The 25,427-nt window shown below is 35.5% G+C and overlaps 1 protein-coding gene across 1 annotated transcript; it reads right to left on the reverse strand.

Annotated features, from left to right (window-relative positions):
- Positions 1-1,442: 1,442 nt before the first annotated feature.
- LOC120777104 (ubiquitin carboxyl-terminal hydrolase 10-like) lies at positions 1,443-24,454 on the reverse strand. Its single transcript, XM_040108240.1, is given in 11 exon segments — positions 1,443-2,910; positions 2,983-3,211; positions 3,296-3,463; positions 4,385-4,468; positions 4,536-4,773; positions 5,152-5,632; positions 5,635-5,690; positions 5,692-5,738; positions 5,741-5,820; positions 5,823-7,364; positions 24,349-24,454. Coding segments are annotated over 11 exon segments (3,369 nt in total). The 3' UTR covers positions 1,443-2,572.
- Between the last annotated feature and the right edge of the window lie 973 nt (positions 24,455-25,427).

The raw sequence follows: 25,427 nt of genomic DNA on the forward strand, positions 1-25,427 counted from the left end.
AATATAAAAAATATATTAAAACAACTTTAAAAAAAATATTTAAGAAAATAATAACACATAAATAAAAAATATAATAAAAGCAAAGAAATAAATACATAACCAACTTAAAAATAAATAAATTAAAACAAAAAATTTAAATTTAGAAAAACTAAATAACAAATTAAAAAAAAAAAAATTAAAAAAAAAATAAATAAAAAAAAATAAATTTAAATAAGAAATTTGAATTAAAAAGAATTTAAAAAAATTTAAACAAATATTAAGAAAAAAATAAATTTAAAACAATTTAAAAAATAAAAGAGTAAAAAAAAGCTTAAAATAAGTTATAAGAGCAATAAAAAATTAAAAGGAAATTCATTAAAAGAAAATATTGAAATTATTATTATTATTTCACCGTGCAAGCACCAAACAGCGATTCTTAGCTCTGCTATAATAACAAAGACAGCAAACAATATATTAACATTTCTTTCGCTTAAAAAAAATATATGTATATGTAATTTTTAATTTAATTACTTTTTAAAAAGAAAACATTGTGTACTATCAAGTGTAAAAAATACAATTTTTTTTTGGCACGTTAGTGAACTGAATACGCGCTCTTGTTTTTATTTTGTGTGTTTCAGCAAACAATTTGTATATTCAAACTTCATTACTTCCAGCACTTCTTAAAACTTATTCAATTATGTATGTATATTTAACGCTGTTTCATATTCAACATCGTTTGTTCTTATGACTGCAATTGGTGTGAAAAAAGAACAAATACCATAAAGACAGAATTTAAAAGATTTTCGGAAAATATGCCATTTACTTAAAAAATAATAATTTTATTTCGACTAAAAAACAAAAACAAAAAAAAAACAGTTTAGACTATATATTAATAAATATTATGTACGCATATTTTAGCTTAAGGATTAAGATTATTTTCGTTAATATTTTTCAATGGTGACATTGTTTTTAACATTTGTAATAATTGTTTCTTTAGTGCTTTGTAATAATATTTTTCATTATATTTTGAAATAATAATGTTTTTCATTTATATTTTTAATTATTTTTTTATTAATATTTTTTTTGTTAATAATTTGAAAGAATATTTTTTTTTATTTTATTTGGAAATAATAATTATTTTCATTAACATTTTTAACAATTTTTTTTATTAATATTTAAAAAAATATTTTCATTAATATTTTTTATTAATATTTTGAAGTAAAATTTTATATTAATATTTTTTAATAAGTCGTTAAAAATATTTTTATTATTATTATATTTAATAAGCAATTAATAAACTATATTTTTTTTTTTGCTTTTTGTTTTAGATTTCATTTGTTGACATTTTTATTTTCTGTAGAAAAAAGGCAATGTATTTTAACTACTTTAATATTTTTGCTTCCACTCAATGAGTTCCACACGCTACACTACAGAACTAAACTAAATTGATCTTCATTGTTGTATACATTTCATACGTATTTACTTGGTCCAATGGGCACTCAAGCATTTCAATGATGCTAAAAGCGCCGACACATTTATTGCATATTTATTTATATTTTATTTACAAAGCAGACATAATTCATTTCATTACATTTTCAACTTCACAAACTGTTTTGTTATGACTTATTTCGTTGTTGTTACAGTTGTTGTTTTTGTTTTTGCTATTCATCATTTATTATTTCATAATGGAAATAATTCAATTCCAAAACCATTATTAGTTATTTGCAATGCTTTTTTGTTGTTTGTTTTTTTTTCTAAACGGTTTTGTATACATGTGTGCAGCGGTTTTATTTAACTAACATTTTTTATATATGTAATTTGTACATGATCCTAGTTTATTTACACGATTTATATGCGCTCAGTTTTTGTTTACATTAAACTACTACTATATGTATGTATATGTATATATATTATATTACATATGCCACCATACATGGTCCACATTGCCTCCTACGGGTACTCTTCACGAGCTAGGCTACAGACGTGCTTATCTTTCACAAAATACACGTCTGCACGCGTCGCAAGCAACCAAAACTCGGTAAAAGCAGTCACGCAGGCGCACACTCGCTCACTCTCTCGATGTCCCGCATACCACCAACATTCACCCATACAATTTTTGTTCAAAGGCAACAATCGTTTTTTTTCTTGTTGTAATATAATGCAAATAAGAGTAATGCTTAAAAAGTTATTATTTACGTGCGTTTATAATTTTTCAAGTGCTAGCCCTAACTGCATGCGTAATATCTAGCATAAACTTAAAAAAACTATATATATTCCTTTACATATGTATATATAAATGTGTATATTACACGGTGTTCTACTTCGAACTATTTTTGCTAGCAGTTGGCTTACATTGCAACGGTTTGTCGCTATAATCCGTTGCCTGTTGCATTTTTGTACGTAATAGTGTCTATACTCTCCACCGGCGACTGATCGTTGCTATTACTGTAATAGTTGTTGTTGTTGTTGTGTGTTTGTATACTCCGTATTGCCGCATGGCACATGCGTGCTCGGATTTTGGCTTGGCCACTTCCTAGTATGTACTGACTCGCAGGCGTGTTTGACACGCCTTACACACTGCGCGCACGCCCATTTACTTGTTGCCATCACGATCGCGGCCACCATGATTACCAGCCGCATTTGTGTGCGCATTGGTTTGGCCACCGGTCGTTGAGTTGTTCTGCTGTGGCATTGTGTCGCAACGCCTGTAATATAATAGGTAAGGCACGCGTGGTGTTTTCGGGTAGAGAACTTCATTCTCGCTGACCGGTTTCACGGAGCTATCATTGTAACGCAGCCAGCTGCTGTAGCCCGTGTGATAGACGTCGGTGATGTAGTGGCCCTTGGTCGCCTCTTTGCCATCATGATAGACAACGGCGAACAGGCGATAGGCGCGCTGTTTCATCGAGTACTTCTTGGAGGCGAGTATTTCTGGCGAGAAAATGAAAGTAATATCGAATTAGTAAACCATAATTAAAGCAGAAATAAGCATGTGACACTCACTTGCGTCGATCTTCAGATCTACTGGGAATTCGACTTTCTTCAGTATCTTCGTGCAGCCATCCGAGCGGTAATCGAACCATTTCAAGTGCAAAATCAAGATTGTTGGCAACTTTTCCAATGTCATTTGCTGCCAAGCTACCACCTCTTGTTTGGTCTTGCTGCCGGTGACACCCTCGAGCTGATCGCGACCGACCAGTATTTCAAGTGCCTCCTTTACCGATGCGGCTTTCTGCATATAAATATATAAAGGAGTAGAAGGAGTTATATAAGTAAATATTTTTGCATCTAAGAAAATCGTAAGATTTTAACTAACCTCAATGTTGAGTTGTAATGTGAAAAATGGTTGTATATCATCGGTAGAGTGTTCTCCTTCGCGTTGCAAACGCGAACGCAACTCACCACGGAATATGTCACTCAGTGGAGTGCGTCCGAAATCTTGTTGACGTGTGACGCTGCCTTTATTGCGGTTATTGCAAATCATCTGAAGAAAGAAAAAGTTGTGCATGGTGAATATTTAGGATTATGGAAGGCTTTATTAGTTCGAATATACACATGTGATTTAATTTTATATTAGCATTTTATTTAAACTTTTGAATTTTATGCTCAAATGCAGAGAGAAACAAGAAAAAGTGTTAACTACGGCTGCAGCGAAGCCATAATACCCTTCATTGCCAGTTTTAAAACCAGTTATATACTGTAATGGTCAGATCTGCGCAATATATTTAGAGATTATAGCTCTGCCTCGGACAATATTTCTATAACAAATTTCGTGAAGATATCTTGCACAATAAAAAAGTTTTCCATACAAGGACCTAATATCATTCGGTCACGGTCACTTTGTATGGCAGCCATGTGTTACAGTAGTCAAATCTGAACAATTAGTTCGGATATTGTAGAATTGACTTGAAAAACAATGTATGCCAAATTTGGGGATGAATACCTTGTCAAATAAAAAACTTTTCCATATAAAAACTTATTTTCCATCGACCAGTTTGTATGACAGCTTTATGTTATAGTGGTATTGGCGGTTCCAAAAAATGAGCACCATATTGAGCAGAAAACGACGTATACAAGATTTCAGATCGATATCTCAAAAACTAAGGGAATAGTTTGTGTTTAAAGCGGCAGACGAACATACTGGCATGTCTAAATCGACTCAGCTCGTGACGCTGATCATTTAAATACATACATATGCACTTTAAAGGCCACCGACGTTTCCTTCAAGCCTTTACAAACTACTTGGAAAACTTGATATACCCTGTTTAGGGTATAAAGCGTTAATTAACACAATTAAAGTGCTATTCAGATTATCTATTAATACTATTAATATTTCATATATCATAACATACATTTTTGACTTCAAAAATTAATAAATTTAAATTCTAAAAGTCAATTTACATACCTGCCACTCATCGCCATCCTCACTCTCTGAAACTTCATTGCGTCCATTTTGTTCAGCATTCGGTTTGGCAACTAATTTTATAACCTTTAAAAGTATAAAAGGCAAACTTAGCAAAAACTGCAATTAAATATCACTTTTTCTCAGTACACACCTCCAACATTTCATCATTCAGCTTGTTGAGCACATAGCTCAAGAACTCCTCAGCGTCTTCTTGACGCCCCTCGACATACTCCTCACGGCTATCGACCCATAAGCGATAAATGTCACTGGGTTCAAAGGCCGAATCGCATTGCAGCTCACTGCCCAACTCGTCTTTGCCTTTGGGACCTTTATTGGTGCGCAAGCGCATACCAGATGGTAGTGTGGAGAATTGCGATACAAAGGAAATGCTGTGGTGAGAATAAAAAATAAACGATAAATAAATAAGTTAAAACCAAAAATGGCATTATTACAGATTTACTAAAAATTAATGTATTTCTTTTTTTTATTTGTTTGTCTCTGTTCCTTGTGCTAACGGCAACTGGCAGCCGCTTTCACTATGCGATTCAAAGACTACAACAAAATACCCGCAACAGCAGCGCTACACCAAAACGGTTTCACGCGTCGTCACATGGCGTTTCGTCAACAATTACTCTGCCATAAATGTAACGCGATCGCATACAATCGTGAACAGAACGCAACCGCTGACTGTTTATGGCATTGCTTATGATACTAATTAAAAGCAAATAAACTAATCGATTGGAGGAAACATTGGGAATGTGACTTACAGCGCATTGACAGTGGGCGTGCGTACTTCGGACAAAGCCGCCGCCTGCTTGGGTATGGAGCGAATCAGATTGTAGAATGGCGCGCAGCCCAGCAGCGCTTGCAGAATAGAATTAATGTAACAGTAGTTCGAGGGATTGGTGAGACCGCGTGGACGCAGGCTAACTGTGGACAGATCGGTTTTTGACTTTGTGAGGAAATCGGCGAATTTCAGCGTGTATTCGTCTAGATTGGCGCGCGCAGTCGGCGTTGGTGGTTCGGGTTTGACGAGTGCCTTCGCTGCGCTGGGTGCTTGTGGTGGTATACCCTGCGCGGAGGCAGCCGAGTAGGACATAGCGCCTGGCAATACCACGGGCGGTGTGGGATTCACCGGCGCAGGAACAACGCATTCATAAGGCGCTACTTTGGCAACAGGTTTTTTCGATGAAAATGGTGGCGGCAACGCGGGCGAGGAGTTGCTATTCTGTATGTTGGCATTTGTACATTGCTGTTGTTGCTGCTGCTGCTGCCAGACTGAGCACCACTGGCACTTGTGGACCTGCGCGTTGGCGTTGTTGGTGTCGTTGAATAGACTGGCCCAGGATTGTGTGTGCTGGGCGCGGTAGTGTTGGTGTTGGCTGTGATTGGTGGCGCCGAATTCGCGGTTGGCGTTGTGGTGGCGGCGGCAGTATGGTGGCGGCGGCGGCAGCAGCTGCAGCTTTCTTGCTGCTAGTAAAGCCGGGATATTGTTTGCTGTCAATAACTAACGTTTGCTGTTGTTGTTGTTGTGGCTGGTTTTGTGCTACTTGCGCAGCTGTTTGTTGCTGATGTTGTTGTGCGGCTTGCGCTTGTTGCTGTTGCTGCTGCTGTGCTTGATGTTGTTGTGGAAAATGTTGCGGCGCTGCTGTGGTGCTGGCCGTAGATGTGGCAGCTGACGCGCCTGCGTTGTTCACATTGCTGCTGTTCGTCGCGCTGCTGCCGCTGTTATTGGCATATTGGTTGTAGTTGTTGTATGAGCTATTATTGCCATGGTTCGCATATTTCGGCTGCTCGGCTTGGCTGTTGCGGCGTTCGTTCGCATTGTTGTTGCCGAACTGTGGTGGTGCATTGTTGCCGCTCACCGGCGATGGAGGCATTTTCATGCCGCCAGCATTGCGCATCTGTGGTTGATTATAGTGGCCACCGTGTTGTTGTTGTTGCTGCTGATGTTGTTGATGGTAGTGCGATTGTTGCTGATAATTATGTCCATGATTGGTATATGTCCTGGTGGAATGACCATATGTTCTATTTTGGTTGTTGCTATTGTTGCTGTTGTTGTAGCTGTTAGGTGTAGCAGTAACCGCCACCGATGCTGTGGACTTTTTACTCGAATTCGTCCAAGACATTGTCTTCGTAGTCTGAATGGCCGAGTCGTTATTATTGTTGCCATTGTTATTGTTATTATTGTTCGGCGCGTACGATTGATTGTTGTAATCGTATTTACGACGCGATTGATTATTGTTGTAATTTTGCTGTGGCCTACGTTGTTCATATTGATAACTATGATTTTGTTGATGGTGATATTGTTGGTTATGATGTTGTTGTTGTTGATCATAACGATTATAAGATTGTTGCTGATGTTTCGGGTGTGTCTGTTGGTGTGGTTGCTGCTGTTGTTGTTGTTGCTGTTGCTGATGATGATACTTCTGCAAAGGCGGTGAAGTCTGTATCTGTTGTTGTTGTGTCGGCACATTGGTGGCAGTCGAAACACTTGCCACAGCGGTGGCGGCAGGTTGCGCAGCCACTACAGCGGCCACTGTTGGTGCCTGTTGCTGCTGCTGTTGTTGCTGAGGTGCCGCTTGAACAGCTACTGGTGCTGCTGCTGGGGCCACTGTCGCCACAGGCACTTCGGTCGGCTCCTCCTTTGGCACATTGTCATCCTGATTGTGATAAACTTCAGTGGCCGCAACGATGACGGGCGGCATGTCAACAACATTTTGTGCATTGAAATGTGCTGACGCTTGTTGTTGAGCTGGCTGCTGTTGTTGCTGCTGCTTTGGCGGTGACTGGATTATTTGCTGTTGTTGCTGCGGTAATGGCAGTTGTTGTTGGTGTTGTTGCGCCTGATAATCCTCGGCAACGATATTTTCGGTGCTCTGGTGTGTGTGAATTTCATTTAAGCTGGTCACAGAACCAACGGCTTGCAACTCGGAAACCTCGTCAGGGGAGCTGTTCTCAACATTGATATTTTCGCTCTCTGGAAGAGTAAACAAAACGAGAAATTTATATTATATATTTGTATCTATATAGGGCAAGTTATAAACTAAGTTTTGCGTTTGTATATACATATGTATATACTATATACATATATATTATATTATCATCTCTTGTTCGCTTGCGGCGGAAATGTCTGGTGACACAGTTCTCTCACTTTACATGAGAATTTGATATGCTCACAGAAAACCAAACAGAATTCCATATTCCAAGCCTATTGTAGGTGGCCTTAAATTAATTGATTCTCATTAAAATTAGAGAAATTAAATTAATAAAACAAACAAAACCAAAAAATAATAATAATTTAAGAAAAATTAAAAAACAATAAAAAATTATAAAATAAAATAAAATAAAAAAATTATAATAAAATAATAATAAAAAAATTATAATAAAAATAAAAAACAAATGAAAAAATATTTAAAAACGTTTATATGAAAATTAAAAAAAAAAAAATATTTGAAAAATATTAAAAACATTTACATTGAACAAAAAAAAAAAGAAAAGAAAGGAAATAATATGTAAGAAAAAACGCAAAATATAAAAACTAAAGAATAATTAAAGAATATTGAAATAATTTCCAAAAAGATAATATAATAAAAAGTACTATATAAAAGAAAATTTAAAAAACATATGTATAAAATAATACACTAAAAATATTAAAACATTTGAAAAATAGACTAATTAAAACAATTATAAATGAATAAAAATTAAAATAATAATTAATAAAATTAAAATTAAGAAAGAATGAAAGAAGAAACAAAATATAATAAATAAAGAAGATAATGAATTAAAATAATAAGGAATAAAATGGAATGGTAAATGAGAATAAAGTAAATAAAATATGAACATAAATAAATAATGAATAAATTAAATAATGAAATAAATAAAATAAATAATGGAAGAAATACCTAAATAATGGAAAGTAAAAAAATATTAATAGAATAGATACAAAAAATTAAAAAATTAATGAATAAAACAACAATAATTAAAAATAATAATAACATAAAATTATAAATAATTATAAAAAAATAACAAATAAAAAATTTTAAAAAAAGATTAAATAAAATAAATTGAAAAAAAATTATAATAATTAAAATAGAATTAAAAAAAAAATAAATAAAAATTATATAAATAAATACCAAAACAGTAAAAATAAAATTTGTAAATAATAAAATTTCTATGTTTTCGAACTTCCTCCCACTTCGCCGCACTTTTTGCCCACGATCGAAAGATCGGTGTCTCTACTCTAATCAATAGCAATAACACTGAAACTCACGTTGAAAACGAGTAGTTAAAGGTGTTAAATGAACGAGGTTTTAGCACATATACGACAATTCCAGCAGCGTGAAAATTTTCAGCGCCACAACTCAATGAAATATGTAGCAAACGATTTGAGAGCGAAGTTGGTGGAGAAGTGTGTAAATATATGCAGCGCTGAAATTTTTGCATACTCGTGCAATTTTAGTGTCAACATTGAAGTCACAAGACGCCAAGTCAACCAATGCGATTCGCACTGTGGCACTTCTATTTGCCTCTTCGTATCAATGAAACGCGTGGAAGCGAAATGCCAAACAAATTCATTTGTGTTTATGGAAAATACCTAGCGCCATTTGATCTCGCATTATTTCACGGTTGTTTACGTTATCGATAATAGAATAAATAGATAGAATATTGCTAACAAAGTTTGAATTGAAAATGCACTAAATAATTTGTTTTAAAAATAGACGATTGATTAGCATTTAAATAAATGGATAGGTGTTAATAAATAAAGCTAATACATATGTGAAGTAGCTGAGAAACATGTGAATTTAATGTTTTTGATTCCAGCATATGGACGAGTTAGTCTGTTCTTACATAGATTTATATGTACATATGTAAGTATGTGAATGTTTATTGTAATAAAAATTATACTAAACTAATAATATTCGAGGTAATAAGAAAAAAAAACAATAAATTAAAATTACATTAATATTATTTCAATTGTTATATATACATAGCTGTTAAAGTATCTTCCACGATTTACTGATTGCTGAATTTACCAAACCACTTGCTTAAATAGAAAGGAGGTGATCCAAGAATAGCAACTTTTTTATAGCTGTTATTTGGCAGATTACGCGTGAGTCGTGTCAAACTGTACCGAAACCCGTTTACAAATCGTTCAACTGGGCTCTTGAAAAGTTCCAAGAAGATCCGACGTTTTCGATCAACTCGAAACTCGTGATCTCAGCGACATTTGGTTTCAACAAGACGGCGCCACTTCCCACACATCGCATGAATCATTTTGAATTTATTGAGAGAACACTTCGGTGAGCAGATAACTTCACGTTTTGGGCCGATCGATTGGCCATCGTGTGATATTACACCGTTAGAATTTTTCCTGTGGGGATATGAAAAGTCTGAGGTCTGTGCGGACAATCCCGCTTCGGATCAGCCCTTGGAGCAAAATAGCACGCTTGTCATTCGCCAGTTACCAGTCGAAATGCTTGAACGAGTAATCGAAAATTGAACTCAATGGATGGACCATCTGAGACGTAACGCAGCCGACATTTGAAAGAGATGATCTTTAAAAAATAAATGCCAATAAATCGATTACTCTAGGTCAAAAAGTTCTTACAAATTTGCTCATATCTCCGGTACTATTTGCCGAATCAACTTCAAGTTTTCGGAGAATATTCTTAGATACATTTCAATTCAATTTATACAAATGCAGAAAACATTTTTTGAAATTTTTTTGAAATTCAAAAATGAATATAACCTCTAAAAGTGAATTACAAAATTTTCAAGAGACAAATATGTAATAGTGAAGACGAAAGTTGTTCGAAGGGAGTTTAATGTCTGATTTAAAATTCATTAAGAAAAAAGTAAAGTATTTTAGACGGAAAAATGAAGCCAATTCCAGAAATTTCAAATGTGATTTGTGTCCTAATCGAAAATCAGCTACAAAAAGCCTATTCTAAAATAGGTATATCTTCATTATAAAAAATTATTAGACCCCTGAGAAGAAGATACCATATATGTACAGACATATGTACATATACAAAACTATATACATATGTATATATACAAACATATTAAAAACACTGCAGCTAATCAATAGTTTCTATTTGAAATTAGAATCAACGATGCAACCCTATCAACCATAACAACCAGAAACTTGAGTTGAGAATGCAATTTAATCATCTAGACTTGGTAATATGAAAGTTGTGGCATACGTAACTCATAGTATACTATAGATAAATGTATATACATTCGGGCATGTCGGACGTCACACCAACCGCTAGGCTAGTAGCTAACCCGTTGACTGCAATTGATTTTTTATGATGCTGTTTATTTGACAAGGCAAATTATTATTGAATCAATTAAACATATTGCCTGACTGGCGTAATGACAAATAGGCAATACTCGTATCAGTGGCGGATACTCGTTTTATCAATTATGGCATGTTCGATGACGAGAGAGCGCATTATACGGAGTACATACATATGTACATATTTGTATATGTAAATACCTAGAAAATAAGTTTCATTAGTTTTTATATACAAGTAACTGTACATGTATGTATATAGGTATGTATTTACATATAGTATATCACGGGCCAATTGAAAAGACACCGGACACACAGATGGCGCTACTATAATTACATCCATATGATTTTTAGTTAATGATAATCTTCAATACAATGAAGGAGTATAAAATTGACACCTCAACCATCAAGGATTGGTATGCTAAGTTTAAAAGTGGTGAAATAAGTATCGAAGACGGCGAAAAGTGGACGTTGTTACCGACGAAAAGATCAAAAAAGTCCACAAAATAATTTTGTGTGACCGAAGTTGTTCGAGATAGCAGGCACTCTAAAGATATCAACTGAATGTGTACATCACATCATACACGAACATTTGGATATGAGGAAGCTCTGTGCAAAGTAGGTGCCGCGCGAGCTCACTTCTGATCAAAAATAACGAGTAGTTGGTGATTCCGGGCGGTGTTTGGAAATGTTTAAGCGTAATAAACCCGAGTGTTTGCGTCGATATGTGACAACACATGAAACATGGATCCATCATTTCAGTCTGAAGTTCAATCGAAATGTTATTCGAGTGAACCGCGCACGATGAACTCGCTCCAACAGTCGGCTGGCAAGGATGCGCATGAAATTGACTAGCTTTAAAAAGGAAGGACCATAAACAGCGACTATTACATAACGTAATAGAATTGTTTGAAGGACCTAGGCGCCAAAAAACGGCCGCACTTGTTTGAAATTAAGCTTCAAATTGCTTCCGTATTCACTGTATTGTCTAGACCTAACCCCCAACGGCTAATTTCTGTTCTCTGATCTTAAAAGAATGCTCGCTGGGAAAAAATTCCGTCGTCGGTGAGGCTTATTTTGAAGCAAAGAACAAATCGTACTATAACATGGTACCGAAAAGTTGGAGGCTTACTATACACAGTGCATCAACCTAGAAAAGAAATATGTTGAACGAAAAAAGCAACAATTTTTCCAAAAAAAAATTTCTACTATAGCACGACGGGGACTTTTCAATTGAGATCTTATGTGCATAATATTTAGCGCTAATGATAAGCGATTATCAGTAGCAATTCATGTAGATATTCTTGTATCTTTATTGCAATAACACTCAGAACAAAATTGATAAATTACATGAGTGCGCAAACAAGCACACACAAACATATACATATATATACACATAGAGTAAGACTTGTAAGGCTAGTATAATAAAAACGTCTGTAAAAATGCTCATGTTCGTGCATTTGTTGATATGTGAAAGCCCACTGAGCGCACTCCCGCCTATCTTATCTGGTCGGTTGAGTGTTTGGTGCGTGCGTTGGGAGTCGACGACGAATGTGTGGTAATAAGCAATAGTAGTTGGTTAAATCATTCGGATCATATGGCTTAGGGGCTGACAGTCTGTCATAATATGATGAGGCAATAGATTTAAGACGATCATAATTACTAGTTTATTTTCGTAATTTATTAATAGTACATATATATCATTTCTGTACATATGTATATCCATTACTATATATGTATGTATGTATAATATGCGTACATATGTTTGTACATATATACATTATAGTCCACTCATTTCGGAAGTTGGCAGCTACCACAATTTCAAGGTGGTAAAATTTCAATTCGAGTATTTGTTTAGCCAAGAAAAAGTGTGACCAGCGGGTGATAAGCGCAATTTGGCAATGAAGCCAAGCACACAGGTGCATACAAACAAACACAGATAAAAGATAAACTAATCTGAAGAGGCAGCGATATAAGTACATAACATTTAGGTTAATTAATCGACTAGGTTAATGCTGTTTTTGTTGTCTTATTGTAGAAAATATTTGGCAATTCTATTAGAGTCAATAAAATGTTTCAATGCAAATTAAAATGTCATTGTTTAAAATGAAAATAATTAGTTAATTATATGCAATTATTTGAAATCTGTTATTCAGACACACATCACCACATACTCATATACACTTTATACATATGTATATGGATTTCTCTGCAGAATGCTAATGAATTTTAATTTGAAATTTTGCAGTCGAATGAATGTGTGTATTCTCATGCATGTTGGCACATATATGTGTGTATGTGTGTAGCTGCAAACCAAATTTTTGATGACTCGCCATAAAATCGGCAAAATCAATTATTAAATTGATACTGCCGCAAGTACTTATGCATGTACACACATACAGTACTTGTTCAACAAATTACGAACGAGAGCAAAAATTTAATATTTTTAATATAATTTAATAATATTGAACATGAATCAATACAAAAATGTGATAATTTAAGTTTAATGTACATATATAGCATAAAAAAAAACATTTTTTTTTTTTAAATACGTCAAATATTTATGTTTTTATTAATGATTAAAGTTAGAACTCTGCATATTTTTTTCTGCGTTCGTAATTTATTGGACAAGTACTGTAGATACTTATGTATGTATGTATATGGGCTTTGGCGAATGCATATTTGGCTTGCACTCGAATATTTTATTATATTTTGGAGCATAGTGCTTGTGAACCATATTTCGAATTACGAGGTTGAAACTAAAGGTTCTATAATGAATTATGTATGTTAGTTTTCACTTGAACTTAAATCAAATTATATTATGAAATTTAAAAAAAAAAAACCAGAAAAAATTTTAACTTCGGTTGACTGGAAGCTATTGAAGCTACATATAATACCCCTCAAAAATAAAAACATATTCCTTAAAAACTTGATCATTCAGTTTGTATTACAGCTATACGCTATAGTGTTCCGATCTGAACATTTTCTTCTGAGATTACCCATGGCGATATTCTTACACCGATATTCAAAAGCTTCTCCCATGCTCGGCAAAAATTATTTCAGACGCCATAAAATTTAAAGAAAACCCGAAACAAGAAAAAACGTTAACTTCGGCTGCACCGAAGCTAATATACCTTTCACAGGTGCATTTCTTTTAGTAACTATGTGTTCAGTTTGTATGGAAGCTATATGCTATAGTAATCCGATCTGAACAATTTTTTCAGAGATTACATTGTTGCCTTAGAAAATAACATATACCAAATTTCGTGAATATATCTTGTCAAATGTGAAAGTTGTCCATACAAGAACTTGATTCCGATCGTTCAGTTTGTATGGCAGCTATATGCTATAGTTAACCGATCTGAACAATTTCTTGGGAGATTACACTGTTGCCTTAGAAAATAACATATACCAAATTTCGTGAATATATCTTGTCAAATGTGAAAGTTGTCCATACAAGAACTTGATTCCAATCGTTCAGTTTGTAAGGCAGCTATATGCTATAGTAAACCAATCTGATCAATTTCTTCGGAGAAAGGACTAGTTCGTATATATACAGACAGACGGACGGACAGACGGACAGACAGACAGATGGACATGGCTAAATCGACTCAGCTCAACATACTGATCATTTATATATATACTTTATAGGGTCTCTGACGATTCCTTCTGGGTGTTACAAACTTCGTGACAAACTTAATATACCCTGTTCAGGGTATAAAAAGGAGCGGTAAAAGAAATAATTCTCTTGTAGAAGAACGAAATATCAAGTCGGGCCTTTTGAAATCGGCCAGACAGATAAAAGCTGCTCTAAATCCAGCGAATAGTGATATGACTGTAAGAAGGCTTTTAGAAAGAAACTTAAGTGCTCGAAGTCCAAAGAAAACTTCACGACTTACGAAAAAACATAGAACAATGAACCGAACTCAAAATGTGAAATGACACAAAAGTTATGATTAACTGTAACTATTACATAAATCGTTACGACAACAGTCACCGGCTGGACAGTACGCCTAAAAAGTATAAAGTAGAATCCCATTTGAAGAAGGGGAATATACTGTTCCAACGAAACAATGCACCGTGGTCTTCCTTATCAATTTTTTACATATCTGGTTACCTGTAATTTCTCTACTGTACTTAGGCCTCAAAAAGTACTCTGAAGCCTAACATAGTTTAAGGCAGTGTACAACAATAATCTCTATAAACGGTGTTTTTTATTTCGAGTAATAAACTTTTTTTTTTGCCTAAAAAGTTGTATGTTTTTTCGCAAAACAATGCCCACTTTTCGGTCTTCTCTAAATTAATTAAATGAGCTTTTTTAATACAGTATCAGGGATTTACTTGTGTGTAGCATATTTTGGCAACAAAGCTGCACGGACAAAAAAAGCCATTTTAGAAGAAAACAAAAGCTTAACATACACATAAATTTTGGAGAAAAGAAGTAATGATTGCTTTCAAAAAATTTGACTCTGACAGGTCCATATAAATTGCACACGAATACCAAATCGTTAAAAAGGTTTTTTCTTCGAATAAAATCGTTATTTCGACATCACAGAGATATCAGATGACATCAACATCTTTTATGGACTAACTCAAAGCATTTTGCTAAAATTTTGAGTATGAAGCGGGTAAATTGCTAGACTCTACTAAAAGGATTAAACCTTTTACAAATTCGACGCCGAGTAAAAGTCGCAAAGACGTGTTTTATCGTATGCAGCGTATCAATGCTGGACTAGTACCAAAAGACCAGTATCTTTTACAAAACCGACTGCGAGTAGAGGTAGCAAATCAGATTCTCGACAACGTAGCAGTACCCTGCATTCATCAAACGCATCATGACTGGTGACGAGACGTAGGTTTTTTGAATATAACGTCGAAGCTGTCCGACAATCTTCGAATGGCATTCCCAAGACACTTAAAACTATCACAACCGAGGTTTATAATTTGAAATTTGATTAATTGTTGACTTGCTTAAACTGGATCAGAAGAAACCTATTTTCAAGGCGATAATAAAGATTTGTATCTACGCCGCACCAATTAGGTCGCCTGGATGCAGTGGAACGTCAACTTGTCAGAACACTGCACTCCGGACTACAACAGGATGCCTCGTGATGTCTCCCATCGTACACTTACACAGTGAGGCCCGTATGCTCCCAGTTACGGAGCATAATCAACTCATGTCGAAGCAGTTTTTGCTGGGGTGCTTTCGCAGAAATCGTTCAGCTTTTTGGAGCGGAACCGCCTCCTAGAAACATCAAGAGGTCCTTCCTCAACTACGTCGACGACATAAAACAATACGCCGACCAGACTTTGGACGCAACTAACTTCAGACATGACATGACAGTGGAATCATCAACACCTTCACGGAATACCTTTCAGTGAATGGCGTACTTAGAGTCAAACCACCACCCGTTGCAGACCAGGAGCTCGAGTTGCCGCGAGAATCGAGAGTGACCCTTTGCCAGCTTCATACTGGATACTGTAGCAGGTTAAATTCCTACTTATCCAGAATCGATCCAGACATATCGAGCATGTGTCCAGCGTACAAAGAGTCCCCACATGACACCGACACCTTTTTCCCTATGGTCTGACTCCATCGAAACAGCACGTTTCCTGCGCCTACCGTTGGATAGCCACGAAAACAACTTATCTAATCCTTACCATCCTAACGGCGATTAGATACCCTTTACAGCAACAACAACATTTGTATTAAAATATATCAGTGCCAGTGTATCCCGTAATCGATTTAGAAAACTATCTATTAATTTTGACCTCATAGAAAGAAGATCTCAATCCCTCAGAATCAAGTTAAGAAACTTAAAAGCTCGGTATTTCTTAGACAACACGAAAACAACATTGGAATATATCAAACAAAATTTCATGATTTAAGTTATATTAATCTTTAAGTGAATTAAACAATGAATCAATTATTAACAAAAATGTGTTGTCAATAAAGCAGAAATGCAATAGTTTAAATTACGAAAACCCTACTTTATGGAGCTTGACGGTTTATTATCAACGATTTACTTCTTACACAAATATTATCTTTAACCCAACTATATATACGCAATGCTCCAATAACTACTAGCTGTTGATATTACAGCATGTATGTAAGTATATTTATATAGTACGAGTATATGTTAGTATGCATTTATTATCGCCTCAACGCTTGAGACTTGGACTTAATCACCCATATAATTTTATTGAAAAACAAGAATTACACACTCTCTCTCTACTACTATTCTATAAAACTTTATAATGTTTTTCCTTTTAGCACGCGTACAACTGTTATTGTTCCAAGTGCTGTGGTTGTATGTGTGCGCGTAAGCAACAATAATTAAGCGACAACAATAGCGCTGTGTACAAAGTCTATTACGTAATCTGCTGTTATTGCTCTAAATAAAATTATGACTTTTTGATACGCTTCACTCAATTCCTGGTACAGTTGACTGTCGTCGGGCATATTGTGTGTGATTTCTGGTAGCCAAACAATTACAAATTGTCGACGAGGAAGAAATTTTCAGCAATTCTCAAGAGTCTAGTGTCTTGACGCCAGCATTCAAAATTCAGAAACCCAAGAACCCCATATATATAGTATTTGTATGTTTGTGTGTCGGCATGTTAATTACCCACTGTTGTAGAAACTGGAGTGCTTCAAGTGTCACATGTCGATTATTGTACAAATTTTAGTTATCAACTAAAGTTAAATTGGCGGTTTTGCGATAATTTCACTTAGTAGTGGCGTCGACAATGTTTTTCTTTCGATAATTTCAAGGTATTGTAAACATTTAAATGGGTTTTATGGCCGCATATACGCCTGTATGTATATAAGTTGGTGTTCACTGGATTTTAACAACACTTGGCACGTACCTTGCTCAAGTATTTATTAACTGTCTTTTTTATCTTTTTTTTTTGTTTTCAAATATTTCTTGACATGAATTTTTATAGATGCTCGTAAAGTCGGAGCTTCAAAATTCGCGCAGAATAAAGTCAAATATATCGAACTCAATATTTTTGTAGGTATGGATGTGTTGATACACATTCATATGGAGTTATGTATATCAAGTTGTGAATTTGAATTTGATTTTTTGACTTTGATTGAGACTAAAAAGCAATCGGAAACTGTAATCAAATTACAATGTTGAAAAAGGTGATTCAGTTTTAATCAAAAACACATGCCAACGAGTGGTACAAAGCCTTCGATGACGGTCGAGAGATCGTTGATGTTATGCCTCGTTCTGGACGACCTCCGAACTATTCAGCTGATGAAAATATTAAAAACAAAATTTAGGATATGGTGCTTGAAAATCGTCAGGCAAGTGTTAGAGAGATGCAAGAGAGCTCGACATCTCTCACGAGTCCGTTCGAATGATTTTGGTGAACATTTCAGATATGAGAAGCGTTCTTGTTCGACACGTCCCGACAAAGCTGAATTTTTTTCAAAAAGAGTATGTGGTTTTGGAGATATGATCTTTTTCAAAACGATACCCACGATTTCTCAGATTCTAATTCAAATTGTCAAAATGCAAACATGTTAAAGAAAATATGATTTATTTATGAAGCTGCCTTTTTGTCCAAAATCAAAACTTTGACTAGTTCTCCGATCACAACTATATATAAGTATAGGTTAGATTAGGTGAACAGATAGTCACCCAAAAAAACAAAAGGCTCCTTAAAGTATATCACCTCATATGTAAATCAACGAAGCGTTTCAAGCTCATCAAGAATTTATTATGAGTTCCTAACACTTCGCTAGGTTCTCCAAAGGTGTGTCTACCGAGATATTTCAATCTCAGTCAGGCAATAGCCGGATAACAGAGGAGAAAGTGATTAAGTAGAAGATTCCACCGTGCCTTCCTTCAAAAAGCTTTGCAAAGAGTGTCTTGACAAAATATTCAGTCACCGTCATAGTGTGCAGTCAGGACACCTACCATTGTGGCAAGATTGACTTTGCTAAGCGCGAGTTGGTCGGAGGACATCTAACGGTTCATTTTGAGCCAGCGCTTGCCGAGATTATTCGAGGTACATAAGACCTATGCTAGAACACAAGAAGACGGCAGAAAAACTCGCTTTCAATCGAACAAAATTGGAGTAAGGATGTCCTCCCTAGCATGCTCATCTTTGCAGTTTCCGGCGATTCCGCAATAAACAGGCACCCTTACAAGTCTAATATGGAAATTGCTAATTAGGGCATGCTCTCCTTGACTACTTTTGAGCGCATTGTCAGCGAGCTCAAAGCCAGTATAGCTGCTCGGCTATCGGAGTGAATGAACCCCTATCAGAAGAAGGCTGATCTTCGGAGTAGTATATCTACCGGTACAGTGGTCTGATAGCCTGACACTAGACTTTATGGAGAGCTCCCGACAGAAAACACCACCTTCTACCTTGCCCTCTTAACTTCGATCCAATCCGTTAAAATGCACCTCTACTCTAACATGTGTGTGAGCAGAGAAATAACTCCCAGGAGAAGGTTTCGCAATGCAGTGATCTAGATTGGAAGAGTGGAGAATTTCCTGCTGTTCATGCTCGGGTGGTTGCTTCGCCGCCAAGCACCTACCAAGTCTATAGGTGCAATGTGTAGAATGGCATTCAGCGCCATCTATAGTAACAACACCATTTTTGGTTTTTGAATATGAATTAATTGTAGGCAGAAAAATTCACTTCAATGCGAGAAACCTTTTTTGGAGGTCCTCGTGGAGATCCACTAAGGGATCAAGTTAACTCAAAATCGATAATTAAATTAGTTTTTTTCAAGCGATTGATATTAATTATTATTTTTTTATTTATTAATTTGACTTGATACTGCAGGTGTCGCTCTGCAAAGCCACAGCTGGCACACTCCCAGTGAAGAGTGAAATAATGTGCCTGCAATCTATTTTTGGCTTAATTCTATTTTCGAACTTCCATAACAACTTCATAATTAAAATTGTCAGCATCTAAGTTTTTGTTGCCAAAAATAGCACAAAAATCCGAAATTCATTAAAAAGTAACCACTGTCATATGACGAGCCACGGGCACACCCACTTTCCACATACTAAATATGGTCATATGAATGGGTTATATGTAAGTATATACACACCACGCCAAACATTAGTTCTATGTTAATTAAATTTCAATTAGTCAAATCTGAATGCTATCGCCGTTAATCGGTTAGCGATAAGCGTGAGTTAGAGGTAAGTGTGTGTGTGGGTGGGGAAAGAGCACAACTTTAGTAAAAGTGTTTAAAAAAGTACAGCAAAAGCAACAAAATGTACATAAAGGTTTGCGAATTATTTGCTGATTTTCACAAAAGTGTTAATTGTTAACTGTAGCAAGCAAATGCAGAAAAGCCGCTCAGAAGACCTGTTAAAAGTGTTTTGCTTTAAATATTGACCGAGCACGTGGCACAGTTTATTAATGCCTATATTTATAGATTTGTTTGTTATTGGCATATGCTTACGTCAATTTATATTTACGAATTTTCTAAACTTCAGTAATTACATATTATTTTTATTTTTTATTAGTTTAATACGCATATATTTATTTTTAATTTTGTTTTTGTTACTTTTTTATTTTTATGTTTTGTTTCTTCTTATTTTTTTACACCGCTTTTATTCTGTTATGAATTAAAACATTAATTACTTGTTTTCAATGTTTCTATTTTTTTGGTAATTTTTTTATTATTTATTATTCCTAATTTTTATAAAAAAAAAACTACTTTTTACACACCTTTTGCACTAATTAAAAAACAATTTTTCTTTTTGTTTTTGTAATTATTTTATTTAACAAAAACTTTACATTTAAGGATAGAGCCATGTGAAGAAGTTCATGCAAGTGAGAAATTGATATTGAATTCTCTGAACGCCATTCACTTAGAACTGGTCAGAAACGATTATTTTACAGATGGCTCAAGCAGCTCATGACTTCCGGTCTTAAACTAAGTTCCTTTGAGTATCTAAAATCATCCGTTGAAAGGCGAGTCATCTCTCCTCAGGATTGTGCGTTGAGTTTGGGACGCGCCACGTAAAAAAAACACCCCCAATAAAAAGAATACAACAGCCTAGGACTAGAGACCCCCCTTTGATAACGACCACAGCAAATTCATTAAGGATTACGATTTAATAGCATGCACCTGGAATGTTCAGTCTATTAATTGGGAAGGTGCCGCTGCCCAGCTGGTTGATCTTGTCGTAAAAGTAAAGGCTGACGTCACCGCCGTCCAAGTAGTGTGATGGACAGGACAAGGACTGAGACGAATAGATCCTTGTGTTAGGCTCTAATCACCGCCGTCCAAGAAGTGCGATGGACGGGACAAGGACTGAGACGAGTAGGTCCCTGTGGCATTTACTACACTAGCCATACTACAAATTCGGTGTGGGTTTCGTGGTGGGGGAAAGACACCGTCGTCGAATACTGGCATTCACCCCGGTGGATGAACGTCTAGCCACCATCCACATCAAAGCGAAGTTCTTCAACATATCGCTGATTTGCGTCCACCCCCCGACGGAAGAGAAGGACGATGTGACCAAAGATGTCAAAATTATGCTTGGCGACCTTAACACGAGGATGGACAAAGTAGGTATCTTTGGCACAACGGTTGGTAATTTCAGCCTCCATGATAAAACATTCACAAATGGGTTGAGGCTGACCGACTTCGCTTGGACCGGAAATATTGTTATCTGTAGTACTAGATTCCAGCATAGAAAAATTTATCAAACAACCTGGTTGTCTCCGGATCGAAAAGACACCAATCAAATCGCTCCTGTTCTGCTAAACGAAAACACGTCTCCAGTATTTTCGATGAGTGTGCGCTCCGAAGTCCTAACATCAACTCGGAATACTATCTTGTTGCAGCCAAGATACGCACCCGCCTCTGTGCAGCAAAAACCTCACTTCAACCTACGCAAGGAAGCTTCGACGTCGAGAAGCTGCAAACAAAACAGACGATTTTCTCGACTTGCACTCCTGTACTCTGAGAGCACTCGTCGGCACCTTGGTTTTATGGAACTGTGGAACATTTCAAGCCCCTCAGTACAGCAGCAAATGAACACATTGGTTTTCGGTAAGAGGCAAAAGAACAGCTGGTACGACGAGGACCGCAGTGTCGCAGTGGAGAGAAAACAGACTGTCTACCTCGCAACACTACAATCGACCACAACACGTGCGGGATGATGGGTTAGATATCGAAACCTGAAGATTCCCTCTTCGAGACGCATTTGCAGACAAAAAAGAGAGGGCTTGAAATGCGTAAGTACGAAGAACTTGACAAGCTGGCCGACAGGGGTAATACTCGAAAATTCTACGAAAAGATGGGTCGACTAACAGAAGGTTTCAAGACCGTAGCATACTCTTGTAGAACCCCCAGAGGTGATCTAGTGATTGATGGCCAGAGCATACTGAAATTATGGAGGGAGGAACACTTCCCCAACCCGCTGAATGTCAGTGAAAGCTTAACACCAGGAGATGGCGCACCCGATTCCCCAATCGTTGACGATTGGATTAATTTAGGTTTCTAAAGTTATAAGTAGTGGCTTGGTTAGAAATGAGTATACAAATACAAACTCCATGTAAATTTGTAATAATTACAACAAACTGGTTTTTGTGCTTTCACACATACACACATATCAATATACAGATACATATATTAACATACATATGAGCATTTATGTCATTTTTAATTAAAAACAGAGAGGCGTTTGCGTGATCACTGGTCACTAGGGCACTTGTGTGTTCATTTCAAATTCACATACATATAATTTTAACTATATATACATACATATGAATATGTACATATGTTTGCATGTGGTTCGATATAAATATGCCAACTTTTTTCTTACTGTCGCTTTATTATTTCTGAGTTGAAATTAATTTGCTCGCAACATATCGTTTTATTATCAGCCCCACAAGCGCGGGCAGTCATAAAACAAGAACAACAACAACAACAAAGGGGCGAGTGTATAGCAAAGTGCTTGAGTAAGAGTTTACACTCATTTCATTTGGTATTTTTGTGGAAAACAATTCAATGCTCGAATTGATCTTCTGTTTCCAAGTGTCAATTAGCTTTTCATAGATGTACAAATGTACATATGTAGATATGTACCAATGTATGTCGTGTGTTCCATATTCCGACAACACCGCAAGCTTAACCACAAACAAGCCGCAAATTATATACATACATATGTATGTATGTATATAGTGTAATGTATATACAGTATGTATATGAATTTGCACATATCTAAATATATTTCTATATCTATTTGCATATAATATTTACACTTATTTATTCAGTGTTCTTTTTTAATTAATTTTCAATTCCACTTAAAGATCGCAAGTGTAGCTTTTCTGGTTGCTTCGCGAATATTTGCGTATGACCGCAAATGAACAACGATTGGATATGCCAATACCATGTAATTACGATACTTTTCAAATATTGAAACTGAAACCCTACGCGGTATTAACAGGCTAAAGTAATTGGCAATGTCAATATTTTTTAAAAAATTCTTCAGAATAAATAGAGTGACAAGAGAGGAAGGTTGTCTTGAAATTCGTCAAAAGTTGGGGAATGACAAATCGAACAAACAACTGGTATAAGGTCACATAAACTGATATAAAAAGAAGAAAGAAATTTTTATATTAAAATAAGACTATTGTATGATATTCTAAAGATATCAAATGAACGTGAGAAAATTAGACGATGTCGTGAGAGTTCACAATCAACAGATTTAACGTCTTATAAATCACTAAAAACGATGGCGAAATTGCTTCTACCGTAGTCTTCAGATCTAGCTCGCAGCGAATTTTCCTGTTCTCAGACCTGAAGAGAATAAAAAGGAAATAACCAGCACTAAAGGACTCAATCATAGTCCTTTTGTGAATATGTACGTATGTATATAGTTCTAAGATCGCTGTGTATGACTCTCGATAGCAATTATTATATTGAATAAAAAAAATTGTTTTCCTTTAAGACAATAAAATAAAGAAATTCCAAAATATGACGAGATGGTACATTTCCATGTTTTTCTAGGTTGGTATGCTCTCTTTTATATTCTTGTGAAGTCTCCATAAATCAATTAGTGTGACACGAAAAGTTTGTCCGCAGATATTTACAGCTACGGTCAAATTCTTAGTAGTGTGCCAATGTAGAAGACGAACTGTTAAAAAACCGTAAAATATCGCTTTTATAAAAAAAATACTTTTTACCATAAAAGCCCTAACAGTAGGTAAAACAAATCACAACAAAAAACTCATTGTTTAACTAGTTTCAATGAATTATAAATATATGAAAAAAATTATGAGGAATTTCGGCGTTCAAAAACTTAATAGTGTAACAAATTAAACCCGAAATTTCGCCAAAACATAGTAAAATTTTTTATTTTTGCTTTTTTTTTAATAGGATATTGTCTTTTAATGAAATTAGTATTTAGTTGCGTGACCGTAATTTTTTAATATTGCAGCACAGCGTCGTAGCATTGAGACAACGAGTTCTTGGCATCTTTCGATGGAAATAGACTCCCTGCGTTCTTCAAAACATCTTATAGTTGCGTGATTTATGTCAACTTACATTGGGCTACTGTCTCCTTGACATCAGTCCACAAATTTTTTGTGGGGTTGATGTCAGTGGACTGAGGCGGCCATTCCATTACCTTGTCATTCGTTTCCTCAAGCCGCCTATTAGCACCTTTACTTGTTTGATCGTTGTCCTGCTGGAACGTCCAAACAAGCGGAATTTCTTCACTGGTATACGGCAGCATGGTTTTCTGGAGTATTTCGACATATGGATCATCAGTCATGCTTTCTTTGATCTAATAAATGGGTCATATACCTTGCCAAGAAAAACATGCCCAAACCATGATACTCCCACCACTATGTTTTGCCGTTTTTGTTGTATATTTCGGCTGGTATTCGGTATTGGGCAGATGTCTTACATATTGACTTGATCCTTTTCCGCCATACTTAAAAATCTTCGATTCGTCCGACCATAAAATGTTCCATAATTTTTTCGAAAACCAATTAAAATTTCCTTTAGCGAATCAAAGTCTTTGTTCAACATGTGTTTTAAGCCTTTTTTATGGATCGGGGGCCCCAAGTCATGATCACACAAATGCCGGCGTATTATTTAAATACTTCTAGGTAGACTAAAGGCGTCTGTTACCTTTGTAGCAGCCGCAAATGGAATCTGCCTTGGGTATCTGACAATGGATTTGACTTCTCTTACTGCCATTTCTGGCTTGCTCCCACGTTTTTTATTACTTGATTGATACCTGATAGCATTACATACCATTGTGGGTGAGCAACTAAGAATATTTTGGACTTCGACATAACCCATTAGGACCCATTTGTTAGATCAAGACTTCGACATAAGTTTTGCCCTCAGAAAGCAATTTTTTTATCAGGGCGCGTTTTTCGGGCGTACAATTCTAATTTTTCGACATTTCTAAATGAATAAACGTAAAATTTTAACATTAAAACCGAAAACTTCAATTAAATAAATAAATTTTACCGTTATTTTTAAATTTTCACAAAAAATTTCAGATAATTTTAGTTTTTCAAACACTTCTTTCACGCACTACTAATATTTTGACTGGCCGAAAACGCGTTGCAAATAATCTTGCAATTGTAACAAAAGCAACAAACCAAGTGAAACAAGTTGTTGCATGTTTTCATGTCAACATCTGAAGCTAACTTATTTTGAAATGCATTCCAACAAAAAAGTTGTAATAAAAAAGTATGATCACATATATTAAATGAATACCTAGCAGTACT

The sequence above is a fragment of the Bactrocera tryoni genome, chromosome 5 (assembly GCF_016617805.1).
Source record: "Bactrocera tryoni isolate S06 chromosome 5, CSIRO_BtryS06_freeze2, whole genome shotgun sequence".
Taxonomy (NCBI): Eukaryota; Metazoa; Arthropoda; class Insecta; order Diptera; family Tephritidae; genus Bactrocera; species Bactrocera tryoni.